Source organism: Lissotriton vulgaris, chromosome 7 (assembly GCF_964263255.1).
Source record: "Lissotriton vulgaris chromosome 7, aLisVul1.2, whole genome shotgun sequence".
Lineage (NCBI taxonomy): Eukaryota > Metazoa > Chordata > Amphibia > Caudata > Salamandridae > Lissotriton > Lissotriton vulgaris.
Window position 1 is genome coordinate 1,758,426,429 of NC_141695.1, and position 15,236 is coordinate 1,758,441,664.

Genomic DNA, 15,236 nt, shown 5'->3' on the forward strand with positions numbered 1-15,236 from the left:
GGTACAACTTCCGCAGCATATGCGATCACGACACTTAAGACAGTGATAGAAACAGCTAGAATACCACAGAAATCGGCTCAAGCAGCAGAGCTGATAGCCTTGACAAGAGCCTGTGAACTGAGTGCTGGCCTATGTGTGAACATATACACAGACAGCCGGTACGCCTTTGGAGTAGCGCATGATTTCGGGCTACTCTGGAGGGAACGTGGGTTTTTGACTTCTCATGGAGTACACATTATGCACGGAGAACTGGTGCGTGATCTCCTAAACGCGTTGCTTTGTCCAAAGAAAGTAGCGATAATTAAATGCAGTGCCCACAAAAAGATCACTGATAAGGTGGGTCAAGGCAATGCTTTTGCAGACAGCATAGCAAGACAAACAGCTATGTCCCGAACTGACTCCCCCATGTATGTAACAAAATCACAGGCTGAGCGATGGTATGATGCTAGAGCGGAGATACTAGATATCCAAAAATCAGCGACTGAATCAGAACTTGCGGCATGGGCAGCAGAAGGGGTACTAGATGATGAGGGTTGTTGGAGAAGCAAGGACATGGAGAGATGGAAATTGCCTGCAGCTTACTTGCAGGCGATGGTTCAGATGACACACGGATTAGCGCATGTGGGAGCTCTTGCAATCACTCGATTGTTAACACGAGTTTGGGAGCATCCCGAGATTGCCAATACTGCCAAGAGAGTAGTGCAGACCTGTCTGATATGTTTACAGCACAATCCTGCAAAAGGGACTCATACTCCGAAAGGAGGATTTGTTCCACCTTCTGCACCATTCGAGGTACTCCAAATGGATTACATCCAGCTTGAGCGCTGCAATAACCTTAAGTATGTCTTAGTGGTGGTGTGCGCCTTTAGCAAATGGGTTGAGGCCTTCCCCACGAAAGATAATACAGCTTTGACAACAGCTAAGGTGTTGCTCAAGGAGTTCTTCCCTCGATTTGGAGTTTGCAAATTCTTGTGGAGCGATAATGGGCCTCATTTCGTTGGGAAAATTGTGGAGTATGTACTGAAGGGATTGGGGATCCGTGTTCCACCCTCAGTCAGCAGGTCTTGTCGAGCGGTACAATGCTACGTTGAAGTTGAAACTGGCTAAGATTGTGGCGTCCACGTCATTGAAGTGGCCGGATGCCTTGCCGCTAGCATTGCTCTCTCTTAGATCAGTGCCCCACTTTCGAACAGGCCTCACACCATATGAAGTGGTGTTTGGAAGGCCTATGAACATATGGGGAGTGCCTAAGCCGCGATTGATACATGATGTGCCTTGCATAATGATGAACGATTATTTGGCACGATTAACAAATGATTTGCTTTCTATTCATCAACAGGTTCGAGAAGCGCTCCCTGACAATTCTACTGGAGAGGCTCACAATCTTCGTCCTGGCGATTTTGTGATGGTGAAGTCGTTTGAGAGGGCGAATAGCTTGGAACCGAGGTGGCGTGGCCCCGAGCAAGTCCTCCTGGCAACTCGAACAGCTGTGCGAGTGACCAACAGAAAGCGGTGGGTGCACTCAACTCACTGCCGCCGTGTCTCTCCGGATCTGGTGAATCCTACTGTGCTGACCGACTACAAGGAGATTCTGGATAAAGAAAAGAGCCCAGCTATGACATCGGCCGAAGTTGAGGGAGCCTTCCCGGACCACACTGTTTCTGGACGACAGCGTTACAATCTGCGGCCACGATAGGAAGAAGATTTTTGTTTTTCGAGACTGGTTGGTTACCGCTCTGGGGTTTGTGAAACGGAAACCGGGAATCTCAAGGGGGGGGATCAGTTCTGCCAAGAGTAGCGACACCCGTCTTGACCCCGGAGAAGAAAACAACGGCTACCTCGGAGCTCAGCACCGTATTTTTCTTTTTTAGGTATATACATTTGAGACATTGTGAACTCTTTGAACTATGGCGTCTTCTGCATCACGAGACAAAAGAATACTTGGTGCCATCTTGTTCATACTGACAATTGTGGTGATAGCAGTAATAGCCTGGGTAGTAGAACTTGTGGTGCCTGTACGCGAACATTTGCTGCCGACTACCCCGGCTCCATCTGAACATTTTCACTTCACTTTGCCCTACCATGAAGAACGGCACCGACAGACTTATTTGAACAATAGCTTAATTCATATTTTGCATCATACTCACAATATGACGAACACTTCAAATTGTTGGGTGTGTGGGATGTTGCCTGGTCATCAGAAGAAAGGGGGCACTCCACTCATCCCACCTCCATTTTCGCATAATGGTTCCTGCAATGCCTGGTATACTCTACTATTCACTTTACGATGGCCAACGAAAGGGGGGGTGCTCTTCCGTTTGAACAAAATTTGTTACCATGACCGGGATGGGTATCCACGAGCTGAGGGTACTCGATTTGAATGGGAAGAGTACCGCCCCGATAATGTGTCTGCACCCCGTGTTTACAGTAATCAAAGGAACATTAATATGTCCAGTTCACATGTTATTAATGTTATCACTACCAAGGCTGATCTCTGCATCCGCAATAAAGGTACAATCCCGGTGGGGAAAAGTGAATGTAACACTACACTTACATTTGACAGTCCGAATGGCATATCATTTGTGGCATCTCGAAATACTTACTTTATCTGTGGTAATAAAGGCTATCATCAGCTCCCTTTAGGATGGTTAGGCACATGTTACGCATCTTTTGTATTGCCTCCTGTATTCATTGCCCCACCAATGTACCATAATGATTATGTGCTCTACCATGATTTTGTACTAAATCGTGTTAAAAGTGCTGTGGTCTTGGACGATATTGACCAGACCGATACTGCCTTACAACAGTATGTAGACTTTAATTTGGGACTGTTTTCCTTTGTGGGGGCTGCCTTGAATAGTCGGAAAATACGACGACTGACTCGTGTTGTTGAGGCTGTAGCCAATGATACTGCTATTGCATTGGGGAACATAACAGAAGAACTCCAGATTTCTAGGATTGTTACGCTCCAGAATCGTATGGTTCTAGATGTGGTTCTAGCTGACCGTGGGGGGGCATGTAGAATCATCGGAAATAGCTGCAGCGTGTACGTGCCAGATAATTTGCCATCTGTTTATGATGCAATATCAAAGCTTCACAAGATAGCTGCTGAAATACACCCAGACAATGGCACTTGGACTCTTTCAGGGTGGTTCTGGTCAATGCTTACCACTTGGGGTTGGAAACTGCTGACGATTTTATGTATCATTGTTGGGATACTGTTCTTTGTATGTTTATGTATACAATGTGGCCCTGCTTTATGTTCCATGTGTTTATCAGCTTGTATCCCATCCAGACGAGCTCTTGCTCAAAATGAAATGATGCTTCATAAAGAAGTAGCTCAAATAATGTTAATTGATATCGAAGATGAGTATCCCGACTACGTCCACTATGAGGTAGCTTCAGCTAAACGCTAAAAGGGTCGTCTGTCGTAATTTGACAATGGCCGGGTTAGCGCTTAGCTGAGCTACACGTTATTCCCCTTAACTTGGCCATATTAGAAAACGCCATTTTGTATGTTACGGCTGCCATTTTAGGGAATGAGCGGCCTCGTGGTCAGCATGCCCTTTAGTCCGTTGTCCGTACCACTGACCACTCGACTTTGCCCAGCAACAGGCTATTTTTAGCAACGGTCAAGCCTGTACATGAGCAGTCTCAACTGACTAGTCACCCCTCAGGAATGTTCCGCCAAACTGACCAGTGGAGTTGTAACCCCTCCCATGAGTTGGCTGTGCTCCAAAAATGACCATAAATGTACATAAAGCTCTGTAACCTTGTACCGCCTACCTTTTATTACCTGTAAAAATGTATAAAAGAAGGATTCGCACCAACGTTCGGTGTGATACTTCTTGCATTGCCGAAGGGTGCTGTAGGAATGTACCACCACCCCATGGGGTCTTAATAAACTTGTTCTTTGTACTTTTCAGTTTCCGTGCCAACAGTTCTTTCGGTGTAAGTGGGTTATCTACGGAGCATCTAGGCCTTGGGAACCCGATGCCACACATAAACAACTAATGTTTCTTGGACTCCGGACAGGACCACTTCACCGGAGTCCTCATCTGAGTCACACACCAGTACGCAGAGAGATCAGGGATCCCCAAGCCTCCCTCCACAGGATCTCTATAAGTGAACTCCCTTCATAGCCGGGCCTTCTGATTGTGCGAGACAACATGTTTAATGTACCGTTGTACGGAGCATAAGGCTCCTGGGGGAGGTTCAAGTGGCAGTGTATGGAATAGGTAAAGGAGCTGGGGTAGTATCACCATTTTTATTGCAGCTATACATCACAACCAGGAGAGAGAGTGTGGTCTCTATTTGCGGAGGGAGTCTCGGAACTGGCATGAAATTGCCGAATAGTTAGTTACCTTGGCGGTGCGGATGGTGGCAGAGATTTGCAACGCTAGGTAAGGGATCATGTCTCTGGCCCATTGGACCAGATATGAGCAGTGCAGAAGCCCCCGCGTTTCAGGCTGCAGAGATAGGAGTAATGCCTGAGATTTATTTACATTAATCCTAAACCCCGAGGCTTGGGCAAACCTATCGAATTCAGCCCAAAAAGCAGGAAGAGATTCCCGGTGATGTTCCAACGTAGCCACCACGCCATCTGTGTATAGACATAGTTTGTGCTCCATCCCTCCAAAGTGTGCCTCACTAATGCTTGGGTTGTCTCGGACCCGTTGTTCCATGGGTTCCATATACAGGGTGAATAGAAATGGCGGCAGGGAGCAACCCTGCCTCGTTCCACTGCATATGAAAAAGGCCAATGAAGCTAACCCATTCACCCGCGCAATAACCGTGCGGTTAGCGCAGCTGCTGAAAACCCAATCGATGAAGTGAAATGGAAAACCAAAGTGAGATAGGGTCGCCTTAAGGTTTGGCCAATGAACCCTGTTGAACACCTTCTCTGCGTCAACGGAGAAAATCATGCGTTCGGCTGGAAAGCATTCGGATCGGTCCACCAGGTATAGGAGCTGCTTGGTATTGTCGGAGCACTGACGTCCGGGAACAAATCCGGATTGATCCAGATCTATGAGCCCAGGCAAGTGACGAGAGAGCCTACATGCCAAGATCCCGGTGAAAATCTTGAGGTCCACATTTAAAATCGATACGGGACGAAAGAAGCCAGACAAATGTCTGTCCTTACCCGGTTTAGGTAGTACAGTGATCCATGCCTCCAGCATAGAGGAGGAGAAAGAGGCGGCCCGATCGGTTCCAATTGAGTTATAAACACGTACCAGCAATGGGGCTAATAGGTCACAGAACTTTTTTATAAAATATGGAGGAGAAGCCATCCGGCCCGTGACTTGAGGGGCTTTAGGCAGGAGATAGCAGCAATAACCTCCTCCAGACGTATAGGGGCTGCGATTTCCTCCGCCTCACACTGTGAGAGTTTAGAGGTTTAAAGGCTGTGTACATAATGGGCTGGCTCTTCATCAGGCAGAGTTGTGGCCGTATACAAGGTGGCATAAAAGCGTCGGACTCCTTCCACTATGTCAGGGTCTGTCGTACACTCTCTCCCCTGATGGTCACGGATCATAATAACGCAGGATGCCTGTCGCTGCACACGGAGCCTATGGGCGAGAAGCAACCTGCACCTATCCCTACCGCTCACCTTTTATAGGTCTCGCTAGAGTCAGCGCATGCGCTGCTCTGGCAAGACATTTAGTAGCTGCTTTAAAAAGCGCTAGCTCTGGGCGCCAGCTTGCTAGAACACGCACAAGCGCGCGCGACGTGCAAAGCACTTTTTCCCATTGTGCGCGTGCACACAACTCGCGTTTTATTTTTTTATTTATTTTTTCATTTTGCGGCCGCGCTGCGTTACTTTTACAGCCGCGCGGCCAATGCTTGTTTTAAGGTTGAGATTATGCTTGTGTGCACCTTTGTGCATTTCACTTATGGCTGCATCATATTTAATGATAGCCCCCCTCTCCTCACACACAACATGGGAGCAGCAGATTGCTCGAATTTATTTGCCACAGTTTGGTTTGGCCTGCATTTTTTCGCCATCGTGGTCTTCATTTCTGAAAGTCGTCTAGCGTGGTGACTGAGCATTGTTCATTTGTCTCGAGGAAAACCGTTCCCAAGTTGCTCTCAATGCGGCAAGATGTTCCATCGCACATGCCTAACATTGCGTCATGCGACGCAGCCTTTTGCTGGCAGAGGGTGCTCGCCTCCACCGGGCCCGGTTCAGTGCATCTTTTTTTCCTTGATTAGCTCGACTTCCAGCCTGTGATCCTAAGCGGACCCGCGGGACTGGGGCACGCTGCCGGTTCAACCTCTGGCCATGGGCCAGGCGCCCTCATTTGATATTAGCCTGATTCCGTTCCTGATATACGGCTAATCCTTTTATTTTCTCCTCACTGAGAAGATCGGCCATCCCAGGATTCATTGCGACGCCTATAGAAAACGAAATCCCTATGGCTTCTAAATAGTCAAAGGTGAAGTGACAGCGTTTCACAGCCCTCGCGTTCTTTTGTAAGAAAAGTAAGGAACTGGCAGTGTTTCAAATGCAGAATGTTGTTCAGTGTTTCATGCTGAAAAGAAATGTTTTTGTGTGTTTTTTTTTATAGTAAGAACCAAGCTTTGCTTTGATTTTTCTCATGGTAATGTGATGTCAACAAAAAGTTCAAGATACAGAGCCACTCTTGTTTTGTAAATAATGCAGATTTAATTCCATCCCTTTCACTTCCCATCTTTTTAAACCAGAGGACCTCTGACCCAGAAACGTGTAATAACGATTTAATGGTATAACTAAACTGTGAATTTAGTCATCGAAATATAATGATCTTTCACGGCTCTCCGTCATGCGGGAGAGTTGTGTCTTTTAGAGTGGGTGGCCACGTCAGAGCAGCTTAAATCCGTGGGAAGTTATCGTGTGATTTGTTTGGCCCAGAAGGAAATCATTAGATTGCTGGATAGGTCACTGCCACAGAGCCATTAGGACTAGACTAGGTCCCTCTGACATGAGACTGGCTCTGTGGCAGAGCTATTATAATCGCCCAATGTCTTTACTGTGCTCTAGCCTCACATCAGTACCTGAAAATTCCCTCCATCGGCATAATTGTATTGTTCTTTGGTCTAGTGTCTAGCGCTAAGAAGCCCACCAGTGAATATTGTGCTGTATAAAATCATCATACATCATACTTCATGCAAAAATGTGGTCAATTACTCATTATTCTTGATATCCAAGCTCAGCTTTGAATTAGGAATATGATTATGAATGGATTGTCAGGCAAACTCAAGGCTACCAAAAAGAGTTTTAACTGACTTCCGGAGCATTATTGGATATCAATATGTCTCTGGCCTTCACAGATTAACCAATCACAAGGGTTTGGAGCAGATTCAAAGATGGTACCTGATATATTGTGGCAGACAGATGTTCCATTCGTTTAACCCTTTTGACTTATCACCTCACACATATACGAGTTATGGCTATTGAAAGGCATACTGAGGGAGGCCCCTTATGCCTTGATCAAAGCCCCATGACCAACAGGCTAGAAAAGGATGGGCAGAAACATTTCGACCACTTTAAAGTGATAAGGATGGGCCCATAATTCCCCACATTTCCCATCATGTTATTTTTTTAATCCTATACTAGTGAGCTCCAAAATCTATAAATCCATAAAGTAATCAAATGTCACCAGATAGAATTGTAATCAGTAATGGACCAGGATAGGCTATACACACCCAAATTGACTCAAAGACGTACATCAAAGAGCTGTGGATGATCCAACCAATCAACTGGTTTGCTAGCAAGAGGTGCCGCCTATAAGGAGGCGTGTCACCTAGTGAAGGCCTGCCTGCCTTTCAATGAATTCCTGAGTTAAGAATACATTATGTTCGGCTCATATCGTACGATAATATTCCTGCATAGGAACAGAACAGTTATAAGACTAGGTCGGGTATTTTGGGAGGAAGAACTGTACTGTCCTTGTTAATAAAACCTTATCCCATTTTTTGTTTTAGTTGCAGGTGAATTACAGCAATATTTGTAAGAGCTAGGAAATATTCTTCATCATTCAAGTGCCTAGAGATTGTACGAGATGGTGATTTGATGCAGCTACTGAGAGAGAACAGTATGTGATCTACAGATCTCAGCTTGACCTCTCTCTCTCATCCTTCTGGAGTTGATAAAAGCAAACGCTTTACCTTGGTATTAATTGTGCCTTTTAATAACACTCTCAGAAAATTTCGTATGTAATGTGCACTGTATAATCTTGATTCATAATATGAGTATTATACGCATACAGAGGGTGCAAAGTTGGCGACCACGTAGTCTGGTCTGATAATGATATTGAGTTATTCTGCTGCGCTAAGAAATTGAGACCCAAGGCTGGAGGTATTTCTTATAAATGTCACTGGAATTCAGCGATTGTAATATTGCTATATTATGCAAGCTTACTAGTAATCTAAATTGCATTTGGTGTATCTATGCTACTATAATAAAGGAGAAACTTGCAGGCTTTGAGGCAAGTAAACGTGGGAACCACTGCGCCAATCTACACACTAGGCGTGGGCGGAAAATCCGTTCCGCTCGCGGATTTTGCGGATTTTCGGGAAATCCGCAATCCGCGAGATTTGCGAATTTCCCGCAAAATCCGCAAATCCGCGAGCAGCGGATTTTGCTCGCACTGCTCGCACTGTTCGCGTGAGTTCGCGCCCCGCGAATAAGTGCAAAATTGCAGAAATACGATTTTAGCAAAACTGAAAGTAACTACTTACCAGGTTCAAAAGTTCAGGCTCATCATTAGTAGCCATTTCCTGGAGTGCTTCCTGAGGGGCCCCTCCAGAGTTCAGTTGCCAGTTGAAACTAGTATGTGACCCTGCTCTGAACCTCAGAATAGTTACACATATGCCACAAAGGTCCTGAATTACAGCTAAGGGAGACAAGCAGGAGCCAGGCTGGAAGTTAAAATCCATTAATCAGCCCCTAATTCATTATTGTCAGTTGGGGCAGGGCAGGTGTTGTAACTAATTTTGCAACAATGAAAGCACTTAGCAAGTGCAAAAGATCACTAATCAGGGCGCACTAAGGAAGCAGGTGCCAGCTAAAAAAATATTCTGTGACACATGAATCAGCCCCAAATTAATTCAGGTCACTTGAGGCAGGGAAGGTGTGCTTTGCTTTGCCGAAAATAATGTACACTGGACAACCAGAGGGTGTGGTGATGAAACAGAGGGTGGCATGGGTGGGCCAGAGGGTGGCATGAGTAGTCAGAGAGTGGCAGTGGTGACAGAGAGTGGCAGTGATGAAGAAGAGTGTCCCAAACAGGCTGGACACGTAGAAACAACAAGTTCGCAAAACTTGCGACCCGACAGGTAAGTTCGCAATTTGCGAAAGTGTACAAAACCCTCGCGAACTGGCAGAAACACGGGCGAACACAAAAAAAAAAAAAATCCGCAAATTCGCGGGAATTCGCGGATTTTGCGGATTGCGAATCCGCAAATCCGCAAAATTCGCGAACGCGAGATCCGCAAAATTCGCTCATGCTTACTACACACCCGATACACCGTAGAAATCGGCAGGATGGTTATAGGCTATATAAACTTTTAAAAAAAAACCTTATTTAAGAAAATTAATTAAAAAAAAAAAATGTGCGTAGTGGAGGGGCGTCAGACCGGCGTCAGAGGACCGGCGGACATGGCGTGGGGAGGGGCTGTCACGTGAGCAGCAGCGGACAGACCAGCATCCACAAGGTTACAGAGTCGGTGCTTTCATTATGCCTCCCTTCGCTCTATCCTTTTTCTCCTTTTCTGTATCTACCTCTCCTCGGCTCTTCTCTCCCCCCTCCCTCTTTGCCTCCCCATATCCCTCTTTCCTCGCCTTGTCTATTTCCCCCATCTCCTCTCCCTACCCCCAGCCTGCTAACAGCACTTTATAGCTGTCATCAATTAGTGCGGCAAGTGCTGAATTATATCTCACTAATTAAACCACCTGTTGCCGCGCTCAGCGGCTGCAATTACACCCGAGGAAATAAGCCCGTGCAGAGAACATCAAAGTCTCTCCTTCCCAGTCTGAGCAACACAGCTGCTCGAGGAGGGGGCTTCGGGGGGGGGACTGCACAGCGCTTAGAAGCAACAGGAGGACTGTGCGCAGCCACCGCTACCAGAAGACTCTGTGTCAGAACAGTGTTCGTCCTGTTCTGTCCCTGAACAAAAGAAGTCATTCTGGGAATTGTAGTTTTGTGTAAGGTCATCTGCACACTGTGGGCTTAAGTTTGAAACTACAATATGTTGTTAAAGGAACGTCCGGGAGTGGAAATGTAGGGTCTTAGAGAAATTTTACAAAACTATGCGAGGCCTCTACAGGACAGAGGCAAGTTGGGGAAGAGGAACACAGAGGCAGTGTATGATGCGAAGGGTTAATAAGGCAGAGTGCTGAACATGTAGGGGTAAAAAACATAGGACAGCTAGCTGTACGTGGAGTGCATAACACCCAGATACCCGAGGTGTAATTGTAAAAGCATTTATAAAGTGCTTGCTACCCCAGACGAGGCGTTGAGGTTAGTGGTGGCTGATACAAGGCAGTGGTGGTATTTGTGTGTGTGTGTGTGGCAGGGAAGTGTTAGAAACAAGCATTTGCAATGCAATAGGTCTCGCATTAGGAAAGTTTGGGCTATTGGTATTGTAAATTACAAATTTTGTATTTATGTTTTGTATTTGAAAATAGCTAAATTAACAGCTTTGTCATTTACAATGCCAATAGTTATACCTTTCGCAAATGTGACTCCTATAGCATTTGTAATGCAATATGTGTTGTATTCACGTGACTTACATGTATTGCTATTACAAATAACAATGGCTTTTAATTTCTTTTCAATAATTAATCTATACTACTATTATAAAGGAAGAAATTTGAACCTTTGAGGCGGGTAAACTCAGGAACCACAGCGCCAATCCACACACCCGATACAACGTTGGAATCGTCAGGGTGTGCAGATGGACATAGGCTATATAAACATAATAAATATACGTTATTTAAAAAATTTACCGAAAAAAAGTAGTCCCTTGGAAGAAGCGCCGGCCGCGACGTGCGTGCCCGACGTGAGGAGCGCGGGGAGGAGCGGCGTCCAGAAGCGCAAGGAGGACCGGCGGACATGGCGCAGGGAGGAGCAGTGAGGAGCGGCGGACAGGCGGTGAGGAGCGGCGGACAGGCGGTGAGGAGCGGCGGACAGGCGGGGAGGAGCGGTGAGCGGCGGATGAAGTAGGTTATTTATTTATTTATTTAGGAGCAGTGAGCGGCGGAAAAATAAAGCAAAAATGAAAATCGTGAGCAAGAGGAAGCAAACGGAGCATTACAAAAGTGAGCCAAACAGTGCATTACAGGAGTAAAAAGTTACGTGTGCAGGTTACAAAAGCGTACATCGTGAGCAAGAGGAAGCAAACGGAGCATTACAAAAGTGAGCCAAACGGTGCATTACGGGAGGAAAAAATTACGTGTGCAGGTTACAAAAGCGTAGGAAGTAAACATAGAGGTATAAGAGGAAAAAGTGATGTGTGCAGGTAGCAAGAGGAAGCAAACGGAGCATTAAAAAAGTGAGCCAAACGGTGCATTACAGGAGGAAAAAGTTATGTGTGCAGGTTAGAAAAGCGTAGAAAGGAAACGTAGAGGTATAGGAGGAAAAAGTGACGTGTGCAGGTAGCAAGAGGAAGCAAACAGAGCATTAAAAAAGTGATCCAAACGGTGCATTACAGGAGGAAAAAGTTACATGTGCAGGTTACAAAAGTGTACAAAGTAAACATAGAGGTATAATACTGCAATATATGGAGGAAGGCTCCGGGGGACCCACGGACAACGTCGGGGCGGGCGGGGGCCCTGAAGCCTAATTGCTCCCGGACAACGTCGGGACGGGCTGCTAGTTGTGTATATAGAAGAAATGAGATATGTAAAAGCAACATAAGATGGTTGAAAATGGTTTGTTGTCAAAATTATGGAAGCATGTATAACTATCCATGCATTGGAAGTCCTGTTTCGGAGCTGCTGTTAAAGGAAACAATCATTGGCATAACCAATAGGTCTCGCCTTTGGGACCTTATAAGTGTTTAGCCGTGCAGCAGTTGATGTAAGGATATTGTGCTGGATAACTAAATACTTATAAGGTCTCAAAAGCGAGACCTATTGTCTATGCCAATGCTGTTGTAAATAACTTTTGTAAATCGATTTTGGCCACTATAGGTGTGGCAGGGTATACTCAGACATGAGTCCCTTTCTCACTGCTCCATCAGGATTCAAGCAAGCCGGGCCGAAGAGGCTGAAATGCCAGAAACCGGTCCCCGGTAGCTTGTCTCCTTTCTGGTAAAGAATTGGCTTGGTAGTTTAGTCTGCCCTGTTCCCATGATGCACTGGGCCAGGGACAGACTGATTTGCATATAGCCAGATTCTGAGCTGGGATGGGGCAGTGAGATAAATAACGGTGATGGATCAAGCCCTGATCTTTGGACTGGGTAAGAGTGGTCTGCTCAATTCAGACACTCTGTTCATCACCACCCCCTTTTGTAAATCGATGTTGGCCACTATAGGTGTGGCAGGGTATACTCAGACATGAGTCCCTTTCTCACTGCTCCATCAGGATTCAAGCAAGCCGGGCCGAAGAGGCTGAAATGCCAGAAACCGGTCCCCGGTAGCTTGTCTCCTTTCTGGTAAAGAATTGGCTTGGTAGTTTAGTCTGCCCTGTTCCCATGATGCACTGGGCCAGGGACAGACTGATTTGCATATAGCCAGATTCTGAGCTGGGATGGGGCAGTGAGATAAATAACGGTGATGGATCAAGCCCTGATCTTTGGACTGGGTAAGAGTGGTCTGCTCAATTCAGACACTCTGTTCATCACCACCCCCTTTTGTAAATCGATTTTGGCCACTATAGGTGTGGCAGGGTATACTCAGACATGAGTCCCTTTCTCACTGCTCCATCAGGATTCAAGCAAGCCGGGCCGAAGAGGCTGAAATGCCAGAAACCGGTCCCCGGTAGCTTGTCTCCTTTCTGGTAAAGAATTGGCTTGGTAGTTTAGTCTGCCCTGTTCCCATGATGCACTGGGCCAGGGACAGACTGATTTGCATATAGCCAGATTCTGAGCTGGGATGGGGCAGTGAGATAAATAACGGTGATGGATCAAGCCCTGATCTTTGGACTGGGTAAGAGTGGTCTGCTCAATTCAGACACTCTGTTCATCACCACCCCCTTTTGTAAATCGTAAATAACTAGAGGCGAGGGTCGTCCAGCAGGTTTAACTCTCTCTTTTCTCCTCCCTTCCAGCCTGGCTCGGTGTCTGGACACAGCGGACGGCGGGGCAGGGGCCCGGGGTGGATGAGGTGAAAGCTGCGGTGGGACAGATGGCCACCCTCAAAGCCCCAGTCACTGAGGATATACTGGTCTTCACCTGGTACGGAGGGTTAGGGACAACTCAATCACAGCTGATCATTGGTTACACTGTGCCTACTTCCGCACAGACCAATGGCCCCCTGTTCACGGACCGGATGAGTGTGAGCCCCGACGGGACCCTGACCATCCGAGACCTGCAGACGAGCGACGCCGGCAACTACACAGTGTCCGTGACACGAACTAATACAATAACAACAACAGCCTACAGGCAGCTGAGCCTCTACGGTGAGTGCACACTGAACAGGGGCAGGAGCATGTACTTCCTTCTTCCTCTCGGGAACAGCCGAGAGTGGATTCCTGTCCGTCGAGGCTTCAGGTGAGTAGCTCTGCTCGTCCCTACTGTCCAATCAAATGCATATCACAATCCCAGCTTTAGGACAAGTGAGCAGAGTATCTTTACTTTCACATTGAGGGCGAGAATCATTGCAGACAGCTTTACGCTCCACTTGAAAGTACTTTTGGACGTTTTTTATACCTCAGAAACATTCCAGCTTTTAAAGCTGCACCTGGAGTAGGTGTCGATGCGACTCCTGTCGATGTGATGCCACATGTTTCAAATGCTCTCTTCATAGCGTCCAAAGTTTCAGGTTACTTTTGCGTGATATTGTCATAATTTCGGTGCAATTATGAGTGACATTCAGTGACTATGAGTGACACTTCCTCGCAAGTAAAAACAAGCAATGAAGTGCACGAAAGACATTAATAATCGAAATCAGACCCTTTTGAGCAATGAACTTCAAAAAGTATCTTGACCCCTCCATCAAAATCACAGACATTGCTCTCATTGCAGTTATCTTCAGTGAGTTCCCTTTTGCGGACTCACCTGGCTTTACCACCACAGGCAAGCTCTCCCTGCAGTGCCAAACTGAAGCAGAGGGCATCTTTGGCCAGTGTTCCTGGGCACACGGGCAGTGACCTCACTGGCAGAAATGCTGTAAACTATGGCTGCAGCTTGCGCCTCACAGTGTCACTCTGGTGGCTAGCATTTATTTTCAATGCAAACCAACTTGGCTCATAGTATGTCCCCCCTCCTCCATTAATGCAGCAGGTGGAAGCCGAGCCCCACAGTGGACTTTGTTGCCCCTCTCAGCATTACAATATAATACGCTCTGGCTTCATTTAGATTTCTTCTCTGCACACTAGTGACGCATTCAGAATGATTGCCATTTAGAGTGCAAGATGGCATTAATACTGGTCTTTACAATTAAAAGCATTATGCTGTTAAACGCTGCCACAAATGTTACGGATTTGACTTGTTTCTAGGCCTGGGCGGAAAACTAAGCTACGCTTGCGTAGGTTGCACAACTACGCGCTACGTGAATTGCATGTAGCACAGTGAAAAAACACGTCGCGTAGCAGGCATTTTTTGCTTGCTCGCGGTCCTCAACGTCAAGTTGCCAACCGCCAACAAGCAAAATGACATCCCGGCAAGACTTCTTCCTCGTTCGCGATCAGCAACCTCAAGTTGCCGATCGCGAGAGTGGAAAATAAATCTCCCAGCGAGATTCTCAACGCAAGGAGGTCAGGTTTCTCATTGTGAGTGGTCGCGTATGCTCGCATCCGCTCGCGATGAGAAACTAAAAGTCCGCTTTGAGAAAACTGCAGCTCAAGTACAAATCTACTTGAGCAGGAGAAAAACGATCGCTTGCACTGTGCAAGATGCCGTTTGCAATGATTGCACAGTGCGGACAAGCATCCAGCACTGTCCAATCATTGCGAACAGCATTTACTACTGCACTACGCAGTTCGCATAGTGCTACGCATAGCTCGCATAGTGCGAAGTGCACTTTGCGTAGCTAGGCGTAGCGCTACTACGCGAACTACGTCCAGGGTTACTTGTTTCCATCAGGTATCCCA

General features: G+C 46.6%; 1 protein-coding gene across 1 annotated transcript in view; it reads left to right on the forward strand.

Annotated features, from left to right (window-relative positions):
- LOC147706599 (cell adhesion molecule CEACAM6-like) overlaps positions 1–15,236 on the forward strand; it is a 212,145-nt gene that overhangs the window by 73,396 nt on the left and 123,513 nt on the right. The window contains exon 3 of the mRNA XM_086933093.1: positions 13,254–13,604. Within this exon, the coding sequence (XP_086789219.1) occupies positions 13,254–13,604 (351 nt within the window). The remainder of the gene's footprint in view (positions 1–13,253; positions 13,605–15,236) is intronic.